This window comes from Macrotis lagotis, chromosome 2 (genome assembly GCF_037893015.1).
Source record: "Macrotis lagotis isolate mMagLag1 chromosome 2, bilby.v1.9.chrom.fasta, whole genome shotgun sequence".
Lineage (NCBI taxonomy): Eukaryota > Metazoa > Chordata > Mammalia > Peramelemorphia > Peramelidae > Macrotis > Macrotis lagotis.
In genome coordinates, this window is record NC_133659.1 from 79157455 (window position 1) to 79175786 (window position 18332).

General features: G+C 38.6%; 1 protein-coding gene across 1 annotated transcript in view; it reads right to left on the reverse strand.

The window, feature by feature from the left end:
• COLGALT2 (collagen beta(1-O)galactosyltransferase 2) overlaps window positions 1-18113 on the reverse strand; it is a 143205-nt gene extending 125092 nt beyond the window's left edge. The window contains exon 1 of the mRNA XM_074222217.1: window positions 17839-18113. Coding sequence (XP_074078318.1) covers window positions 17839-18113 — 275 coding nt within the window. The remainder of the gene's footprint in view (window positions 1-17838) is intronic.
• Between the last annotated feature and the right edge of the window lie 219 nt (window positions 18114-18332).

Genomic DNA, 18332 nt, shown 5'->3' on the forward strand with positions numbered 1-18332 from the left:
CAATAAAGAGTTAGTAATTATAACTTTGAATGTGAATGGGATGAACTCTCCCATAAAATGTAAGAGAATAGCAGACTGGATTAAAAACTAGAATCCTACAATATGCTGCTTACAAGAAACTCATTTGAAGCAGAGAGAGATACATTCAGAGTAAAGGTAAAAAGTTGGAGCAAAGTATATTTTGCTTGAGCTTAAGTGAAAAAAGCAGGAGTGTCAATCCTTATCTCAGACAAAGCAGTTGCAAAAATAGATCTCCTTAAAAAGGATAAGGAAGGAAACTATATCCTCCTAAAAGGTACCATAGACAATGAAGCAATTTAAATACTAAATATGTATGCTCCAAATGGTATGACATCCAAATTCTTAGAGGAGAAGTTGAATGAGTTACAGGAAGATATAGACAGCAAAACTCTACTGGTGTGAGACCTCAACCTCCCTCTCTCAGATTAAGATAAATTTATACATAAATAAACAAGAAGGAAGTTAAGAAGGTAAATAGGATGTTAGAAAACTTAGACATGATAGATCTTTGCAGAAAGTTGAATGGGGATAGAAATGAATAGACTTTTTTTCTGCAGTACATGGCACTTACACAAAAATTGATCATGTACTAAGGCATAAAAATAATAATAATAATAATAATAATAATGGCACAATAATAAGGCATAATAAAGGCAGAAATAGTGAATACATCCTTCTCAGATCATAATGCAATAAAAATTGCATGCAGTAATGGGCCAGGGAGAGATAGACCTAAAACTAATTGGAAACTAAATAACCTCATTTTAAAGAATGAGTGGAACAAACAACAAATTATAGAAATAATGATTTCATCCTAGATGATGACAATTACAAGACAACAAACCAAAACTTATGGGATACAGCCAAGGCACTTGTCAAGGGATATATTATATCTTTAAATGCTTACATGAATAAATTGGAGAAAGAGGAAATTAATAAACTAAACATGCAACTAAAAAATTAGAGAAAGAATAAATTAAAACTCCCCAATTAAATACCAAATTAGAGATTATAAAAATTAAAGGACAAATTAAAACAATTAAAAGCAAGAAAACTCTTGAACCAATAAATAAAACCAAGAGTTGGTTTTATGAAAAAAAATGCAATAGATTGGTAAACCTGTGGTCAATTTGATTTAAAAAAGTAGAAAACCAAATTGCTAGTATCATAAATGAAAAAGATGAACTCACCAACAATGAGGAAGAAATTAAAGTAACAATTCAGAATTATTTTGTCCAAATGTATGCCAATAAATTTGATAATATAAGTGAAATGGATGAATTTTTAATGAAAAAAAAGTTGTTACAGGTTAAATGAAGAAGAAATAAAAAACCTAAATAACCCCAACTCAAAAAAATAAATTCAAGAAGCCATTATTAAACTCCCTAAGAAAAAAATCTCTAGGGCCAGATGAATTCACAAAAGAATTCTATCAAACTTTTAAGGAACAGTTGGTTCCAATTCTATATAAATTCTTTGGCAAAATAGCCAAAGACAGTACTCTGCCTAACTCTTTCTATGTCACCAATATGGTGCTGATACCTAAATCATGAAGAGTCAAAAACAGAGAAAGAAAATTATAGACCTATCTCCCTAATGAACATAGATGCAAAAATCTTAAAATCTTAGCAAAGCAATTACAGCAAATTATCACTAGGATAATATACTATGATCAAGCAAGATTTATCCTAGGAATGCAGGGTTGGTTCAATATTAGGAAAACTGTTAATGTAATTGATTATATCAAAAACAAAAGTAATAGAAATCATATGATTATATCAATAGATGCTGAAAAAGCCTTTGAACAAAATACAGCACCCATTCATACTAAAAACACTAGAAAGCATAGGAATAAATGGATTGTTCCTTAGAATGATAAGCAGTATCCATTTGAAACCATCAACAAGCATTAAATGCAATGGGAATAAGCTAGAGACATTTTCAATAAGATGGGGATGAAAAAAGGATTCCCATTATCACCATTACTATTCAATATTGTGTTAGAAATGTTAGCTTCAGTAATTAGAGAAGAAAAAGAAATTGGGGTGGCTAGGTGGCGTAGTGGATAAAGCACCGGCCCTGGAGTCAGGAGTACCTGGGTTCAAATCCCGTCTCAGACACTTAATAATTACCTAGCTGTGTGGCCTTGGGCAAGCCACTTAACCCCATTTGCCTTGCAAAAACCTTAAAAAAAAAGAAACAAAACACTCACTTTTTGCAGATGACATGATGGTCTACCTAGAGAATCCTAAAAGATCATTTAATAAACTACTGTAAACAATCAGCAACTTTACCAAAGTCACAGGACATAAAATAAACCCTCATAAATCCTCAACATTTTTATATATTACTAGCAAGATACATCAGCAAGAGCTAGAAAGAGAAATCCCATTCAAAGTAACTTCTGACAATATAAAATACTTGGGAGTCAACCTGCCAAAGCAGACTCAGAAACTATGAAAACAACTATAAAACACTTCTCACACAAATAAAATCAGACTTAAATAACTGGGTAAATATAAACTGATCATGGATAAATGAAGCTAATATACTAAAAAATGACAATTCTACCTAAATTAAACTACTTATTTAGTGCTCTACCAATCAAAATTCCAAAAAAAATTACTTTAATTATAAAAAAATGTAAATAAATTCATATGGAGAAATAAAAAGTCAAGAATTTCCAGGATTTAATGAAAAAAAGTGCAAAAGAAGGTGACTCAGCCCTACCAGATCTAAAGTTATATTATAAAAGATTAGTCATCAAAACTGTCTGGTATTGGCTAAGCAACAGAGTGGTGGATCAGTGGAACAGACTAGGTGCAAAAGAGATAGCATGAAATGATTATAGTAATCTGTTATTTGATAAACCCAAAGAGTCCAGATTCTGGGATTAAAAGCTCTCTCTTTGATAAAAACTGTTGAGAAAATTGGAAGTCAGTATGGCAGAAACTTGGATCAGAACAATATCTTACACCCTATACCAAGATAAGATTAAAATGGGTACAGGAGTTAGACAAAGAATACAATATTATAAGCATACTAGGAGATCAAGGAATAGTTTACCTGAGAGATCTATGGGAAGGGAAGCAGTTTATGACCAAGGAAGAGATGGAGAACATCATTAAAAACAAACTAGATAATTTTGATTACATTAAATTAAAAAACAAAAATTTCACAAACAAAACCACTGTAACCAAGATCAAAAGAAACATAGTAAATTAGGAAACAATTTTTACAACTAATATTTCTGACAGAGGACTCATTTCTAAAATATATAGAGAATGGAGTCAAATTTATAAAAAAAAAACCCAAGCCATTTCCCAACGGACAAATGGTCAAAGGATATGTAGAGGTAATTTACAGATGAGAAAATCAAAGGAATCCATAGTCACATGAAAAACTGCTCTAAATCACTACTGATTAGAGAAATGCAAATTAAAGCATCTCTGAGGTACCTTTCAGACTGGCCAATATGACCAGAAAGGACAATGATCAATGTTGGAAGGAATATGGGAAATCTGGGACACTAATACATTGTTGGTGGAGCTGTGAACTCGTCCAATCTTTCTGGAGAGCAATTTGGAATTATGCCCAAAGGGCAATAAAAATGTGCATACCCTTTGGTCCAGCAATACCACTACTGGGTCTATATACTGAAGAGATGATGAAAAGAGGGTAAAAATATCACTCGTACAAAAATATTCATAGCAGCCATGTTTGTGGTGGCAAAGAATTGGAAATTGAGTGAATGTCCATCAATTGAGGAATGGTTGAATAAATTGTAGTATATGTATGTCATGGAACACTATTGTTCTATTAGAAACCAGGAGGGATGGGAATTCAGAGAAGCCTGGAAAGATTTGCATGAAATGATGTTGAGTGAGATGAGCAGAACTAAAAGGACATTGTACACCCTAACAGCAACAAGGGTTTGATGATCAATCTTAATGGACTTGCTCATTTCATTAGTGCAACAATTAGGAACAATTTTAGGTTATCTGTAATGGAGGATATCATCTGTATCTAAAGAAAGAATTGTGGAGTTTAAACAAAGACCAAAGACTATTACCCTTAAATTAAAAAAAAAAGGATCATGTAATTTTGCTATTGCTTTTATTTTATTTTTTTCTTAAGGATATAATTTCTCTCAACACATACAATTTTGATCAATGTATAGCATGGAAACAAAATAAAGACTACCAGACCAGATTGCCTTCTGTGGGGAGGGGAGGGAAGTGAGATGGGGGGGGGGGAATTGTAAAATTCAAAAACCATAAAAAAAAGACAAAAAATTCACCATTCATTTTGCCACAACTGTGGCCTCATATCCAATACTCACTCAAGTCCCTCAAATACAATCAATGGAGTATGAAGTCTAACAGAATCTAATCTAATGACTTGTAGAGGAGTCACCCTTGATATTTTTTAAATGATCACATCTACTTGTTGTATAGAATAATCTAAGTGAAATCTCAGATTTCTTGGGATGTTTTGAAATCATCTTAGCGACCATTCATCCCTTCAGTGGAAATCTGAAGATAGATCCATTGATACCAAATCTGGTTCTGTGTCCAGGAAACCATAAACTCCATCCTACTTGTCCTACTTAACATATGTAGGGAATTTCCCAAAAGTAATCCAAAAACTCCCCAGGGGAGGAGTTGGGAATATTGATGACATGAAAATTCCAAGTCCTACCTGGGCAGTAGCTTTGCAGTATCTTATCTTGTCTGAGTCATAATCACTATAAGAGATTTTTCAAGGGATGATGGCCAGATACTGAAAGGCATTTACTGAGGAGAATAAGTAATTTCCTCAGATGAAAACAATACAACTATGTCAAATATTTAGAAACCTTAGATTTTAATTCTAATCTTAGGAGAGACTCATGAGAAGTTTTTCAAGGTTTCTTGAAGAGTTTAGGTTTTTCTAACATCTAAAGGAGAAATTTTCTAACCTATTACAGCTTTCAAGGACATCATCAATGGATGGCCACAGAACTTCCATGAATCAGGATCAATGTCTCATCTCATTGCACTAAGCATCTTAATTTATTCTCTTAGGAAGGGGAGGTAACTGGTAGAAGAGACTCTCCTTGTCTTCATCCTCCTATGTATCAGCAATGCAGAAACTCAGTTCCAAGGAGTTTTAGAGTTCATCCTCTCCAATTTTTCTTGCTTACTGCTTGTTTTCAATAGATTTTGCATGTTGTTTCCCCATTACACTGGGAGCTCTTTGAGGACAGGGACAGTGTTTTTGCCTTTCTATATCCCTCAACGTTTATTTAGCACAGTGCACAAAGAATTCACAAAGAAGTCAATGTTTGTTGATTGATTGATCAAGTCCAATGCATAACTGACCCAATGCCTAACTAATATCCTTTTGGTCTGGCCTGCTCCAAGGGCCCTTTTGGCAACAGAGGCATGGAAGTCTCATTTAAAGGGAATTTTCTCTTCCAACCCTGCTGTCATCCCTCTGAAGACCATGACTCAGAGTCAGTTACAGAAGAGAGAGAGGAAATCTGGGACAATCTACCTACCAAAGAAAATAGACACTTCTGAAAATAATAAAGACATTTAGGGGCAGCTAGGTGGTGCAGTGGCTAAAGCACCAGCCCTGGAGTCAGGAGTACATGGGTTCAAATCTGGTCTCGGATACTTAATAATTACCTAGCTGTGTGGCCTTGGGCAATCCACTTAACCCCATTCGCCTTGCAAAAAATAAAAACCTAACAAAAAAACTTTAAAAAAATAATAGACATTTATTTGTACAATGCTTTATATACATCATCTTGTTCAAGTTTCACAAAAACCCTGCAAGACAGATACTATAGGCATCATTAGCCCTATTTTATAGATGAGGAAAATGAGGCTCATAATGGCTGACCAACTGGTCCATGGTCCTACATTGAGTAAATGAAAGGGATTGGAGTGGAATCTAGGGCTTTCATTCTAAATTCAATGTGCTATCCACTCTATCACAATATCTTTCTAAATTCCCTCAGAACCAGCTTCCTGGTACCAAATATATAACCAAACAATGCCATATCACTGGTGAATATACAACAAGGATCACTATTTACCATTAAGACTATTGTATCTGAGTTTTACATCTTCTTCAGCTATTAATCACAGACATGGTAGAGGGCCAGGGGATGGAAAGAAGTTTTCAAAGGGCCTCATCAGGGCTAAGGCAATGGGTCAGTCTTTAGCTTGTTGTCAGATTTGACACAGGTTGTGTTGAATATTTTTTCTTTTTCTACTTTTTTAACCTGTAAAACAAAACTTCAAAAATAGTGAATGGCACTACCATGAGTGGGAAAGCATTCTAGAGCCTTCAATTCCACATTGGCAAAGTAAGTGGCAAAACTATTACTTCAAGTTCGTAATGGATCATCATACAGCACCTAGAAAAAAATAAACATCCCACCCTCTCACCCAGCCCTATCCACAGCTGTGATTCACACAGGGGACTCAGCTACAGCCAAACCCACAAAGCCTGTGCTTCCCAGATTCTGAGCAGTGGCACTTACAGAGGGTGACTTATAGTCACTCTATTTATGTTCATTGTGGCTTATTGATTCTTATTTAGAGTGTGGAGATTTATTTTTACCTTTTTTAATAAATTTGAAACAACTTCCCTAGCAGTAATCTGGATACCTTAAGGGGCAGTAATGTGATCCTGACCCATCCATCACTACGTAATTGGCTGGCTGCTAGCCCAGCCTGGTAGTTCTTAAAAGCTGTTACTACTTGAAGGCTGGTTGCCTGTCTAAGTAGCAGTCTGTGTGATATTTGTTGCAGACACATGTCTTAAAATGAAATTAAAAGGGAGGCCTCCTTCCACCTCCTCCAAAAAAAACCTCAACCATAAGGAAGATAAGAAATGGAGCTTAGAACTTTGTCATAGGTTTGCATCCAATATGAAAGTCCTGTATTTATTGTGGCTGAAGTTTATGAAAAAATCTGATAATGTCTCTCATAAGAGACTAAATATGGACTCATGGAAAAGATCCTGGATTTGATGGACAGAAGATCTGGATTCGCATCTTAGAGCTGCCTATTTGCTACTGCTCCTGCTGTTATCTGAGTGACTGTAAGATCATCTTGCAACTTCTCTTGGAGCTCAGGTCATTTATCTGTAAAATGAAAAAGCTGATTAGATGTTCTCTAAGCTCTCTCTAAATTCCAAATTCTAAAATTAAATGACTTTTTTTTCAGTTAATGCTTAAGAGTATTCCTTTACTGACATTTCAGGTCCATGAATGACTATGGCAAAATAATAATTGTGTTTCAAAGTAGTTTTAAAAAGGAAAAAAATAGCTTTTTCAATAACCCAATGAAAGCAGTTAAACCAATGAACAAAAGTGCCAGTGTAAGTGCAGGTATAAATAAATAAATAAATTGAATTGTTTTTTAGTCATATATAATTTTTCATGACTCCATTTGGGGTTTTCTTGGAACATATTGGAATGGTTTATCATCTCCTCATACTCATTTTACAGATGAGGAAACTGAGGCAAACAGGGTTAAGTGACTTTCTCAGGATCATACACTTAGTAAGTGTCTAAGATAGATTTGAATTCAGGAAGATTAAGTCTTCCTGTCTCTAGGCCTGTTGCTTTATCCATGTAGCCACCTGACTGTCCTGTACAAATAAATACAAATATACTAATTGCTCATGGAAATTAACTATGACAGATGTACAGAGGCAATTCCTCTTAGAAAATTGGGGTTGGGAGTTAAGTATTTTATGTTAGGGATGATTCTACTAACAAACATCTATTAAGTTTTATGTGCCAAGAACTATATATATAGATATTGTTGTGTTTGGAGCAATATCATTTGTCCTGCTATCCATCATGCATGCAGAAACAAATCTCACAATGGGGTGCTACTAGATCTCTCCTCACCCTTGAAGCTAATGCTGATGTGCCACTGTTATTCATGTGTCCATATAGGCCTGACTACAAAAGCCAATAGATGACACACATGCCTTCCAATTACAAAGCTCACATTGTTCACTACAGATGCCCAACCAGGAAGGAGAACAGCATGGAGCAGGCATTTATGTACCTATATGACCTAAGGTCATAAAGAAAGAAGTTGCACCAGAGAAGTGATTTGAAGTCAAAGAAGCCAAACTAGATCTTCTTTGAAACAGTTGACAGACATCAACAACTTAATCAATCTAAATAGTACATAGGATTCAAAATCAAAACTCCAGTATTGTTCTGGTTCAAACACAGATTCAGAACAGAATATCAATTAATCAATCCAATATCAGTTCCCACATCTTCAGAACTACAATAACAGAACTAAGCAACATTTTTACCCTATAAGTAGTTATAAGGATGGGTAAAATTTATGTCTTTACTTAACACTGTATTTTGCATTTGACTATGAGCTCCTTGAAGACTGTCTTTACATTAATTGTATTTAATACAGTGATTGGCACATAGGTGCTTGATAAGTGTTTTTATTGGATAGTTAGGTAGCCCAGTGGATAGAGTACCAGGACTGGAGTCAGAAAGACCTAGGTTCAAATCTGACCTCAGATACTTAATAGCTGACTCTGGGCTTGTCACTTAACTGTGTTTGAATTAGTTTTCTCATATGTAAAAAAAGTTGTCAAAGGAAATAAAAAATCTCTCTGGTGTCTTTCTATCATGAGGAATTGGACATAACTAAACAACAAATTTTTATTAGATTGGATTAGGAGGTAGTCAGTAAATGCTTATCCTTGGAATGTAATGAATGTTTGTCTATTTGATTCAACTTTTATCACTAAAGAGGGCAGTTAGACATGCCATGGATAGAGCACTGGTCTTGGAGTCAGGAGGATTGGAGTTCAAATCCGGCCTCAGACACTTAGTAGCCATATGACCTTGGGCAAGTCACTTAACCCTGATTGCCTCACATCCAGGGCCATCTCTATTTGTCCTAATTCAAATCAAGCCATTTGACCCAGATAACTCTGGAGAAAGTGAGGCTGGTGACTTAGCACAGCCCCCCCCCCCCCAATCACTTCCCTGATGTCATGGTCTTCTTCAAGAAAGGACAATCATTATTATCACTAAAGGAAGAGTTCACATTTAAATACCACTTTTAGGCTTGAAGAGTGCTTTCCTTAACAATGACAAAAAAATACTACTGTTCCCATTTTAAAGACAAAACAGTGAAACTCTGAGAGGTGAATAAAGTTGTGTATGATGTCCAAACTAGCAAGTTCTTGGTCTGGGACTCATGAGGTCAGTGATCTTTCTACTATCCAGCATCCTGTCTCTTAAAGTGGGAGACAATTGTATATTCAGAGTTAGGGGAAGGTTGAGTGTTTTCTCAAAGAATTTAATTGTGTCAATTTAGAGAGAAAAATCTAAGATTAGTGATTAGAAATCATGAAAGAACTGACCCATTCTGCACCAACATTCACCCAAATTCTTCCACAGTTCACCCAAATGGTTGGATTTGCCTTAATTGTTGGATGCTTAATAACTGTTGACATTTCTTTACTCCACTATACAAATGTGCTTCCAGCAAGGAGCCCATGGATTTCCATTCACAATCCTCTTATAAAGTGCACCCTTAAGACAGGGATGGAATGCCCAGCTCACAGGTCATATAAGGCCCATGAAATCATTTGATCTGGTGCTGCCATGGCAACTGCAGGAAGGACTCAAAATTCAATAAATCTAGGAACTTTTTAGGGGTGAATTAACTAAATTTTGATCAAATAAATATAGAGCAATTTTTAAGATGATAATTTTGCATGGCTCACAATATTATAAATATTCAAATAGCTCCTGGTAGGATAAAAGATCCCCACCCCAGTCTTTTTTTTTTAGGTTTTTGCAAGCCAAACAGGGTTAAGTGGCTTGCCCAAGGCCACACAGCTAGGTAATTATTAAGTGTCTGAGACCGGATTTGAACCCAGGTACTCCTGACTTCAGGGCCGGTGCTTTATCCACTATGCCACCTAGCTGCCCCACTACGCCACCTAACTGCCCCACTATGCCACCTAGTTGCCCCCACCCCCACCCCAGTCTTAAGGTAATCATCACAAAAATGGTTAGGACAAGGTGAAGCAGACACAATAATACTTATTTCGTTAAAACTGATCCTAGTGTTGTCTGGATAAAACACATATACACACATGCATAGATAAACACAAACAAATGGATATGGAAGGATTATGAGAAACACCAATTGCCTATTAGTAGAGTTGCAGACTAGTCCAACCATTCTGGAAAACAATTTGGAATTATGTAAAAAAAGTTACTAAATTGTTCTCTGATTCATTGATATTCAAGGATGTTATTGACAGTGATACACAAATATTAATTCAGCATTAGTAATAGTAATAATACTAGTTGTAATAACATCACTAGAGCAAGAAAACAAGAATCAAACCATGTATCCAAAAAATGGAGTAGGGGAAATGGTTGAATAAATTGTGGCCTATGAATATAATGAACTTTTACTTTCCATAAAAAAATGAAATAAAGAATTCAGAGAAATGAAGAGGTACTTGAATGAAATAGTGCAAAGTAAAGAACAGAGCCAGGAGAAGAACCATGTACTTTTCATATTACCTTCCTCACTAAATTGCAAGCTTCTTGAGGGCAAGGAATACTTTTACATCTTTTTATATTCTGATACCTAGCATAATGTCTGGCACCTAGTAGGTGCCTAATGAATGTTTATTGATTGATGTACATAATTTATAATGTAAATAAGGGTATTATTCTCTAACAAAACTCAGAGCAAATAAAAAGGACAATGTATTAAAAATATAATCAGAGGCCTGACCAATGAAGGCATAGTCATTACAGCATGCTTATATTTACTCCTGAGGAAATGTATAGAGTGTGTGGAGTTGTTCTTTGTCTGATTCCAATATCACTCTAGAACTGTGGGGAGCTGGTTTCTGGGCATGAGTGACTAAGGGGTTGCTATGGATAATAAGATAGTGAAAAGTCCACTGACAGGATGTAGGGTAAGAAGAATGGATAATTCAGGAAAGACTGAGTCAGAATTGAGTTAATATAGAAAAGGGACCACCAATCAATCTTTTTGTTCCTTTTCCCTTCCTTTTGGGGAGTGAGGCAGAGTTTCATTGAGTTGTCACATAGGGGAAAAAGTGGTTTCTCTATTCCTAGCCCTGGCCTTAGCCTTTACCATCTTGTGAGCAAACAGTAGTTCTATTTCTTTTGTGTTTACTCTTTCTCTCCTAATTTTGGATGAATGAGTTCCTTGAGATGGAATTATCCAGAAGGTGTCCTTGGAAACTCAAGAGATCCTGAAGTGCCATCCAGATCTTACTAACAATCAGAGACACCTGAGTAGTACTGGTCAACAACAAAGGAATCATCTTTACTGGTATGGAGAAAAATAAGCATCTCAGGATAGTGGTCGTGTTTCAGAGAGAATGGCCAGTTAGGAAGGCACCAATCATAAGTAAATAAACAAGTAAACAAATGAATAGATAGATGAATAAATAAAGAAATAGATGAAAAGATAAATAAAAAATTAATGAATGAATGAAAGGAAAGCACCAATCTTTAACACCAGCAGTAAGCTACCCCTTTCCACCACTATTTTCAGGACCAGGAGTTGGAAGTTGTCACATTGTTCTCTACATGACTTCCTCATGTAGACTCCAAGTCTATTTACATTTGAACCCAGTCTTTCCAGGGACTTCATGAGTGCAAAAAGAGAATATGTTCCTGCTTGGTGAAGGGTATTATTTAATATCAACTTCTCTTGCTATACCTTTTCAGTAAATTGCTGCTGTTGCTCAATCGTTTTAGTCAAGTATGACATAAAGGTATGATCCCTTTCAGGTTTTCTTGGAAAAGACAGTGAAGTAGTTTCCCATTTTCTTCTCCAGCTCATTTTAGAGATTAAGAAATTTGAGCAAAAAAGGTTTAGTGACTTGCCTAAAGTCATATATCTTTTAAGAGTCTGAAGTCAAATTTATAACTCAGTAAGATGAGTCTTACTGATTTCATGCCCACTTCTCTACCCATTGTATCACCTAGCTGCCCTTCAATAAATTACCTTTCTTTTTGGGGGGTTGTTTTTAGGTTTTTGCAAGGCAAATGGGGTGAGATCGGATTTGAACCCAGGTACTCCTGACTCCAAGGCAGGTGCTTTATCCACTAGGCCACCTAGCTGTCCCAATAAATTACCTTTCATAGAAGCTAATTGATTTCAACACGTTAACTAATAATGACTCACACACTGACAGGGGCAAAGAGGACCCTTATTTTAAATGTTTAAATCATCTATGTTGAACCCAGAAACTAAACAATCCAACCTTTCAGGATTACATTGAATGGAGTAGTATTACTTTCTAGATGTCCATTCAAAGGTGAACAGTAACACAGGTTATCAACCATGATCATTCTTTTAAAGTTAGTGGAAGCATTGAGGGGGATGTGTTTTAAGAGGGGTATCCTTGTGTATATGTTGAGAAGTGTCTGTTGTGTCAAAATCAAAGAATTATCAATGAAATTTTAAAAAGATGCAAGCTCCTACTTTCCTGCAACCGATCTGTTCTTTTCTTATATGCTGAGTAGTGATGTGCCTCATTTGTAATATAATGTGCAATTCATTGTAATTATTTGGTAGTAAGGAGAGTAAAAAAAATACAAGTATTTATAAACACATTCAAAGCATTTCCCTTTAATAGAGAAAGAGTGAGAGAAAAGGAAAGGAAAGGAAAGAAGTAAGGAGAGAAGTGGAAAAGATAAGAGTAAAAGGATCATATTGGGGAAGAGAGGGAACATGAGGCACAAAGAGAAAAGAAATATTAAGGAGAGAGGTGAAATACATCAAACACAGTTAAAATCTGACATCATCCCGCAGGGGTAACATACCATATCTAATGGCCACAACTATGTAAATGAAAAGTAATGTCACTGTCCCTATTCGTGGCAGTTGGAGGAATTTTGTAAACCTGCCTACATGTATGTGATGAAACAATCGCCAACAGTTCTGTTTGACCCCACAGAACTGCAAAGTTGGAGACAGATTCACATTAATCAAAGAATAGTGTTTTTAATGGTATGAAAGAGCAGAATTGTTAACCCAAAGTAGTGGGACTTTACAAAACTTCTGAAACTGGTCAGTGTGAGTACTCATACAAATAGAAACACTTTATGAAGAGCTCATTTGAAAAGGTCTTTTCTGAGAGAAAAAAGACAAATAGAAAACAAATCTCATTTAAGGATATTACATCCAAAAAACTCTACCCAAATGAAATGGGCATATAATACTCTAATTATATATCCAGAGACATATAGCTACTAGGGTAAACTGTGTGCAGAGCATCCTGTCTTCAGCTATACCACAAGAACCAAAAAGCGCTCCAAGAAGTTTGCAAAAGTACAAACTGTAATGTGCATTTTGGTCCAAGGGTTTTCCCCTCTCCCCGCTCCATTTTCATCTCCTCTTGAAACTTGGCTCAGCTCTATATCATGTGTTGGCAATGAAAACCAAAGTCAGCCTTCCATAGCCAAGGCAGTGCCTGAACAGCTTATGGAATTGAACAGAATATACACAATGCCAATTTGCTTCTCCCCCTTCAACCTAGTCATTAGAACTGAATATCTTACAGAATTATGCTTCTTTGGTAACAAAAACATCATTCAGACAACTCTTTTAATCTCAAAGATGACAGGTTTTAACCAGAGTATGAAGCATTTCTCTATTCATTTTACATTTGGAGTACAAGGGAATCTGCAGGTGGGGTAATTGTTGAAGGGAGGGTTTAAGGAGGACATTTAGACATGGAGAAACTGAATTATAGAAACATATAATTATAACATATAATTATAAATTGCACTTTTTTGCAAAGTACTTTACAAATATGTTCTCATTTGATCCTCCCAACAACTGAAGTAGGAAGGTAATATTATTATCCCCATTTTTCAAATGAGAACACTGAGACAGACTGGGTGTGACTTGTCTAGAGCCACGCAGCTACTAAGTGACTTGACTAAAGGTTGGATTTGAAGTCAAATCTGCCTGACTCCAAGTCTGGCACTTCAACTATTTCCCTATCTAGCTCACTCATTCTAACTTTAAAAAATCCAAAAGCTATAAAACTGTGTTGATCTGGACAGTTGTACTCAGTTTTCCAATGTTAATAGATTTTTAGACTACTTTAAGAATCACATTCAATAGCTCTGCACGAATGAAAAAAATGTCCCAGAGAAGTCAAAAGTAAATTATCCAGAAAGGCTCCCTTTCAAGCATTTAACCAAAGTATGGTGGAAGGGGGCCAAAGAATCTAGTGAATAGTAAATCAGAAAACTGGGATGAGTTGAAAAGACAAGATCCTTCCTTTCCTCCCTTCTAAATCAATGATTCTGCCATGCTTACATTGCAGTGTTTATCGAGAGCACCAAATGGTAAGCATGAAAAAGCTTTGGAAATAGTAAAGAGTCATAATTATAGAGTTCATTTTGCAAAGTGCTTTCCTTTTTAAAAGCAACAATTGTGGAGCAGGTGGTAAAAATATTCTTATTGCCATTTTACAGATGGTTGAAACTGAGCTTCAAGGAAGTGAAGTGATTTGTTATAGTGAACTTGAAGGTGAGCTTAGTTCTTTCCCACTGTTCTAGTACCTTCTCCACTTTGGATAATGTGAATATACCAGAGTATTGGTAGGAACTGGGAAGTGTGAGGAACTTCCATTGTGGAAGATCCTTCCACCAAGGTAGATACTTACCAGTCTACTAGTATTAAATAATTTATGAATAATTGCCTAAGGTCATTGCCTTGTCTGGCTTTAGGAAATAAATGTCAGAAAGAAGATTTGAACCTCGGTTTCCCTCTTTCCAAGCCTAGAGTTCTAGCCACTTCATCTTATTACCTCTGCGTGCTAAAATAACAACAGAAGCACTAGTAGCTGCTTTGCATCACCACTGCTCAGCAGATAGCTTTAGTTTCTACATCAGTACCAATACAGAGAGTCGTTAGGTGAAGTGGAGAGAATGCCAGACTTGGAGTCAGGAAGACTCATGGTCTTGAGTTCAAATCCTACCTCAAAGTACTTTCTAGATGTATGCCCCTGGGAAAGTTGCTTAACCCTATTTGCCTCAGTTTCCAGATCTATAAAATGAGCTGGAGAAGGAAATAACAAGTTTCTCCAGAATCTTTGCCAAGAAAATTACAGATGGAATCATGAGGAGTCAGAAATGACTGGAACAAACCAATACTTCCCAAAGCTGGGTCCTCAGTGCCCAATTCAGGGATTCCCCTATGACTTCAAAAGATCCATAAGCATTTTATCTTAGCCTTCAGATGCTGGTGAAAGAGAAAATAAAACAGGAAAGAAGTCATATCCAAAGGATCACCAAGATGAAGAGACTTCATAACCTCATTTTATGAGAAAATTGAAGCAAAAAGAGATTACATGAAGAATCCTGATTTGAACTCTTGAGTCTTTGACTCTAAAGCTAAAGGAGTCTAGTTTGCACTCAGGCAAAGAGTGGGAGTCTATTCTGTACAAGACATTAGTTCATAAACTACAGGAAACCCTAGCCACCTAAACCATTTCATAACTGTATAGACCCAGAATGTGATTTATATTCTTTACTATGAATACACAGAATAAAACCCTAACATTTTAGAAAATAGAAAAATAGAAAACATTTTTGAAAATAGGAAAATCCATAACATTTAGAAAATACTCAACAATCTAGTCCAATCCCCCCCCCCCCACTTTATAAAAAAGGAAACTAAAGCTTGCTGCTAGGAGACTTGCCCACAGTCATACAACTAGTATCAGAAAAGCTGGCACCAGAACACAGGCCTCTTGGCTTGTCTTACAGTATCATTGTTTTGTCCATTTTTTGCACACTTAATAATTTCTCTGGAGGTCTTTAGCTCTGATTACTCATGAATATTAATTCTTAACTGACCCTCATTCAAACTAAAATCACCTGCTTTGTTGACCATTCACTGCCTATTAAATACAGTTGTGCCTTTTAAAGCTAACCATTTTATACAGAAATCCCTGTGGGCTTTCATTTAAAATAATAACCAACTATTACCACAGAAACAATATTCCTTTGGTACTGCCTTTTTTTTTTTTTACAAAATTCTTAACTGTGATTTAAAGCACACACACACACACACACACACACACACACACACACAGAATTCATACATATTTTCCCACAGTTCCAGTCGTGTACAGTGCTGTACTGTACTGGCTCTGTTTGCTTTCTCTCCTCCCTACCTCTGCCATCAAGTTAAACCAAATGAGGTGGATGGTTTCTTTACTTCGCTTCCCCCTCCCTCCCCCAAATCCGGGCTTGCTGCTTTGTCTTCTTGGGGAATTTGTAAACTCCCGGTAATAGCAACAGACAGAAACTGGGAAAGAGTTAGCAGTTCCTAGTCTTCCACTTGTAGGCCAACACACCTGACTAATCAGCTCACCTTGACCATTTTCCATCCGGCCTCCTACATCCACGGGGCTTCTCCGGCAGGTCAGCCTGCCGCATTCCCCTATTTCATACAATCAGTGCTGGGAAGTGACTTCTCAGACAGCTCCCCCACACCTCCATGTCTCCTCAAATCAATAGTGACTGGTGGAGCTCTACGGTGGAACTCGAGGTTCCTTCCTTCGGGGAAATAAACAGAAGTGATCACCTTCCAGAAGGCGTGTTCTTTGGGGCACAAGTAACCGTACCATGTACAGATGGCCTGTCTCGGAGGGTATATCTGGGGAATGCGGGAAAGAAAACTGCTGCTGAAGGAGGGAGGGGAGGACACAGCCTTCCAGGTGGATGGCAGGGAGAGGAGGGGACCCGAGTGCTCAGCGATAATCAATCGATCAATAAACATTCAGCAAGCACTTAGTACGTGAAGGGAAACAGAGTACAAATCTCCCAGAGTGAAGGGCGGGAAATTAAAAGATTGATTGTGGGGAGAGGAGAGGGGGAACCAAGCGTTTGAAAGTGAGTGGTTTGGAGAAGAGTTCAAGAGAGATGTGAGGGATGGAACTTAGTAGCTCTGCCACTCCAGCCCCATGCCAATCAGTACCAGGGCTCAGGAGAGGGGAGGGCTACGGGGAAGCAGGTATTGTCCAGGCTGGGAGGGTGCGAGGTGTGCCGGGAGGTCGCTGAAGCTTCCAAAAGGATGGCGCAGCCCCTTTTTCGAGATCCGCAAGGGAAAAAATTGAGATCTCACCTTCCCCCCCGCCCTTTTCTCACTTTCTCCGTGGTCGCCTAGCAGGAGAGCAGAGTGGCGAAAGTAGTCTCGCCGTCCCAGCCCCCCAGCTGCCCCCCAAGTTTGGGAAGGCTGAGGCGTGTGAGAGAGCTTTGCAAGCACCACGTTGTTCCCTTTCCCCTGCAGGCCCCCACTCTGCTCAGCTGGAACAGTGCTCTCTCTCTCTCTCAATCTCTCTCTCTCTCTCTCTCTCTCTCTCTCTCTCTCTCTCTCTCTCTCTCTCTCTCTCTCTCTCTCTCTCTCTCTCTCTCTCTCTCTCTCTCTCTCTCTCTCTCTCTCTCTCTCTCTCTCTCTCTCTCTCTCTCTCTCTCTCTCTCTCTCTCTCTCTCTCTCTCTCTCTCTGTCTCTGTCTCTGTCTCTCTGTCTGTCTGTCTGTCTGTCTCTCTCTCTCTATTTTCCCTCCCCACCCACCCAACGGGGGACGAACCCCGTTTCCCTGTCCTCCGCCTCCGGTGCGCAGCAGCCTGAGACGGCTTCGCAGGGACGCGGGGCTCTCCTGGCTTTCCGGGGGCGCCGAGGGGGACGCCCCCAGCCCTAGCTTCCTCGCCCGGCCCTCGACCCCCAGACTCACCAGATGGCCATCCTGTCCTTGGGATAGTCCAGGCGCTCCAAGCAGCCCAAGAAACGGGGCAGCGTGTGCGCGGCGTTGCGGGCGAGGACGGCCACCAGCACCGCGGGTTTCCGCAGGGGCGACTCCGGGAAAGCGGGCACCGCGGCCGCTGCCTCCGGGGCTTTGGGGTCCGCCGGGGCTGCCAAGCGCGCCCGCGGGCAGCTCCAGAGCGAAGCCACGGAGAGCAAGAGCAGCAGCCGAGGCCAGGCGCGGGGGGCGGCGGGGCGCCCGGCCATGGTGCGAGCGCGGAGCGGGGGTCCCCGCAGCCTGCGCCGAGCCGCCGGACCAGACTGAGCCGGGCTGGCCCGGGAGCGAGGGGCTGGGGAGAGGGAGGCAGCGAGCCGGAGCCGGGGATGCCGCCGCCGCCCCGCCGATGCTCTGCTCTGGGCTCCCCCGCTTCACGCTGGCTTTATAAGGCTGTCCCCGGCAGCCCTCCCCTCGCCCGAGCCCGGCTC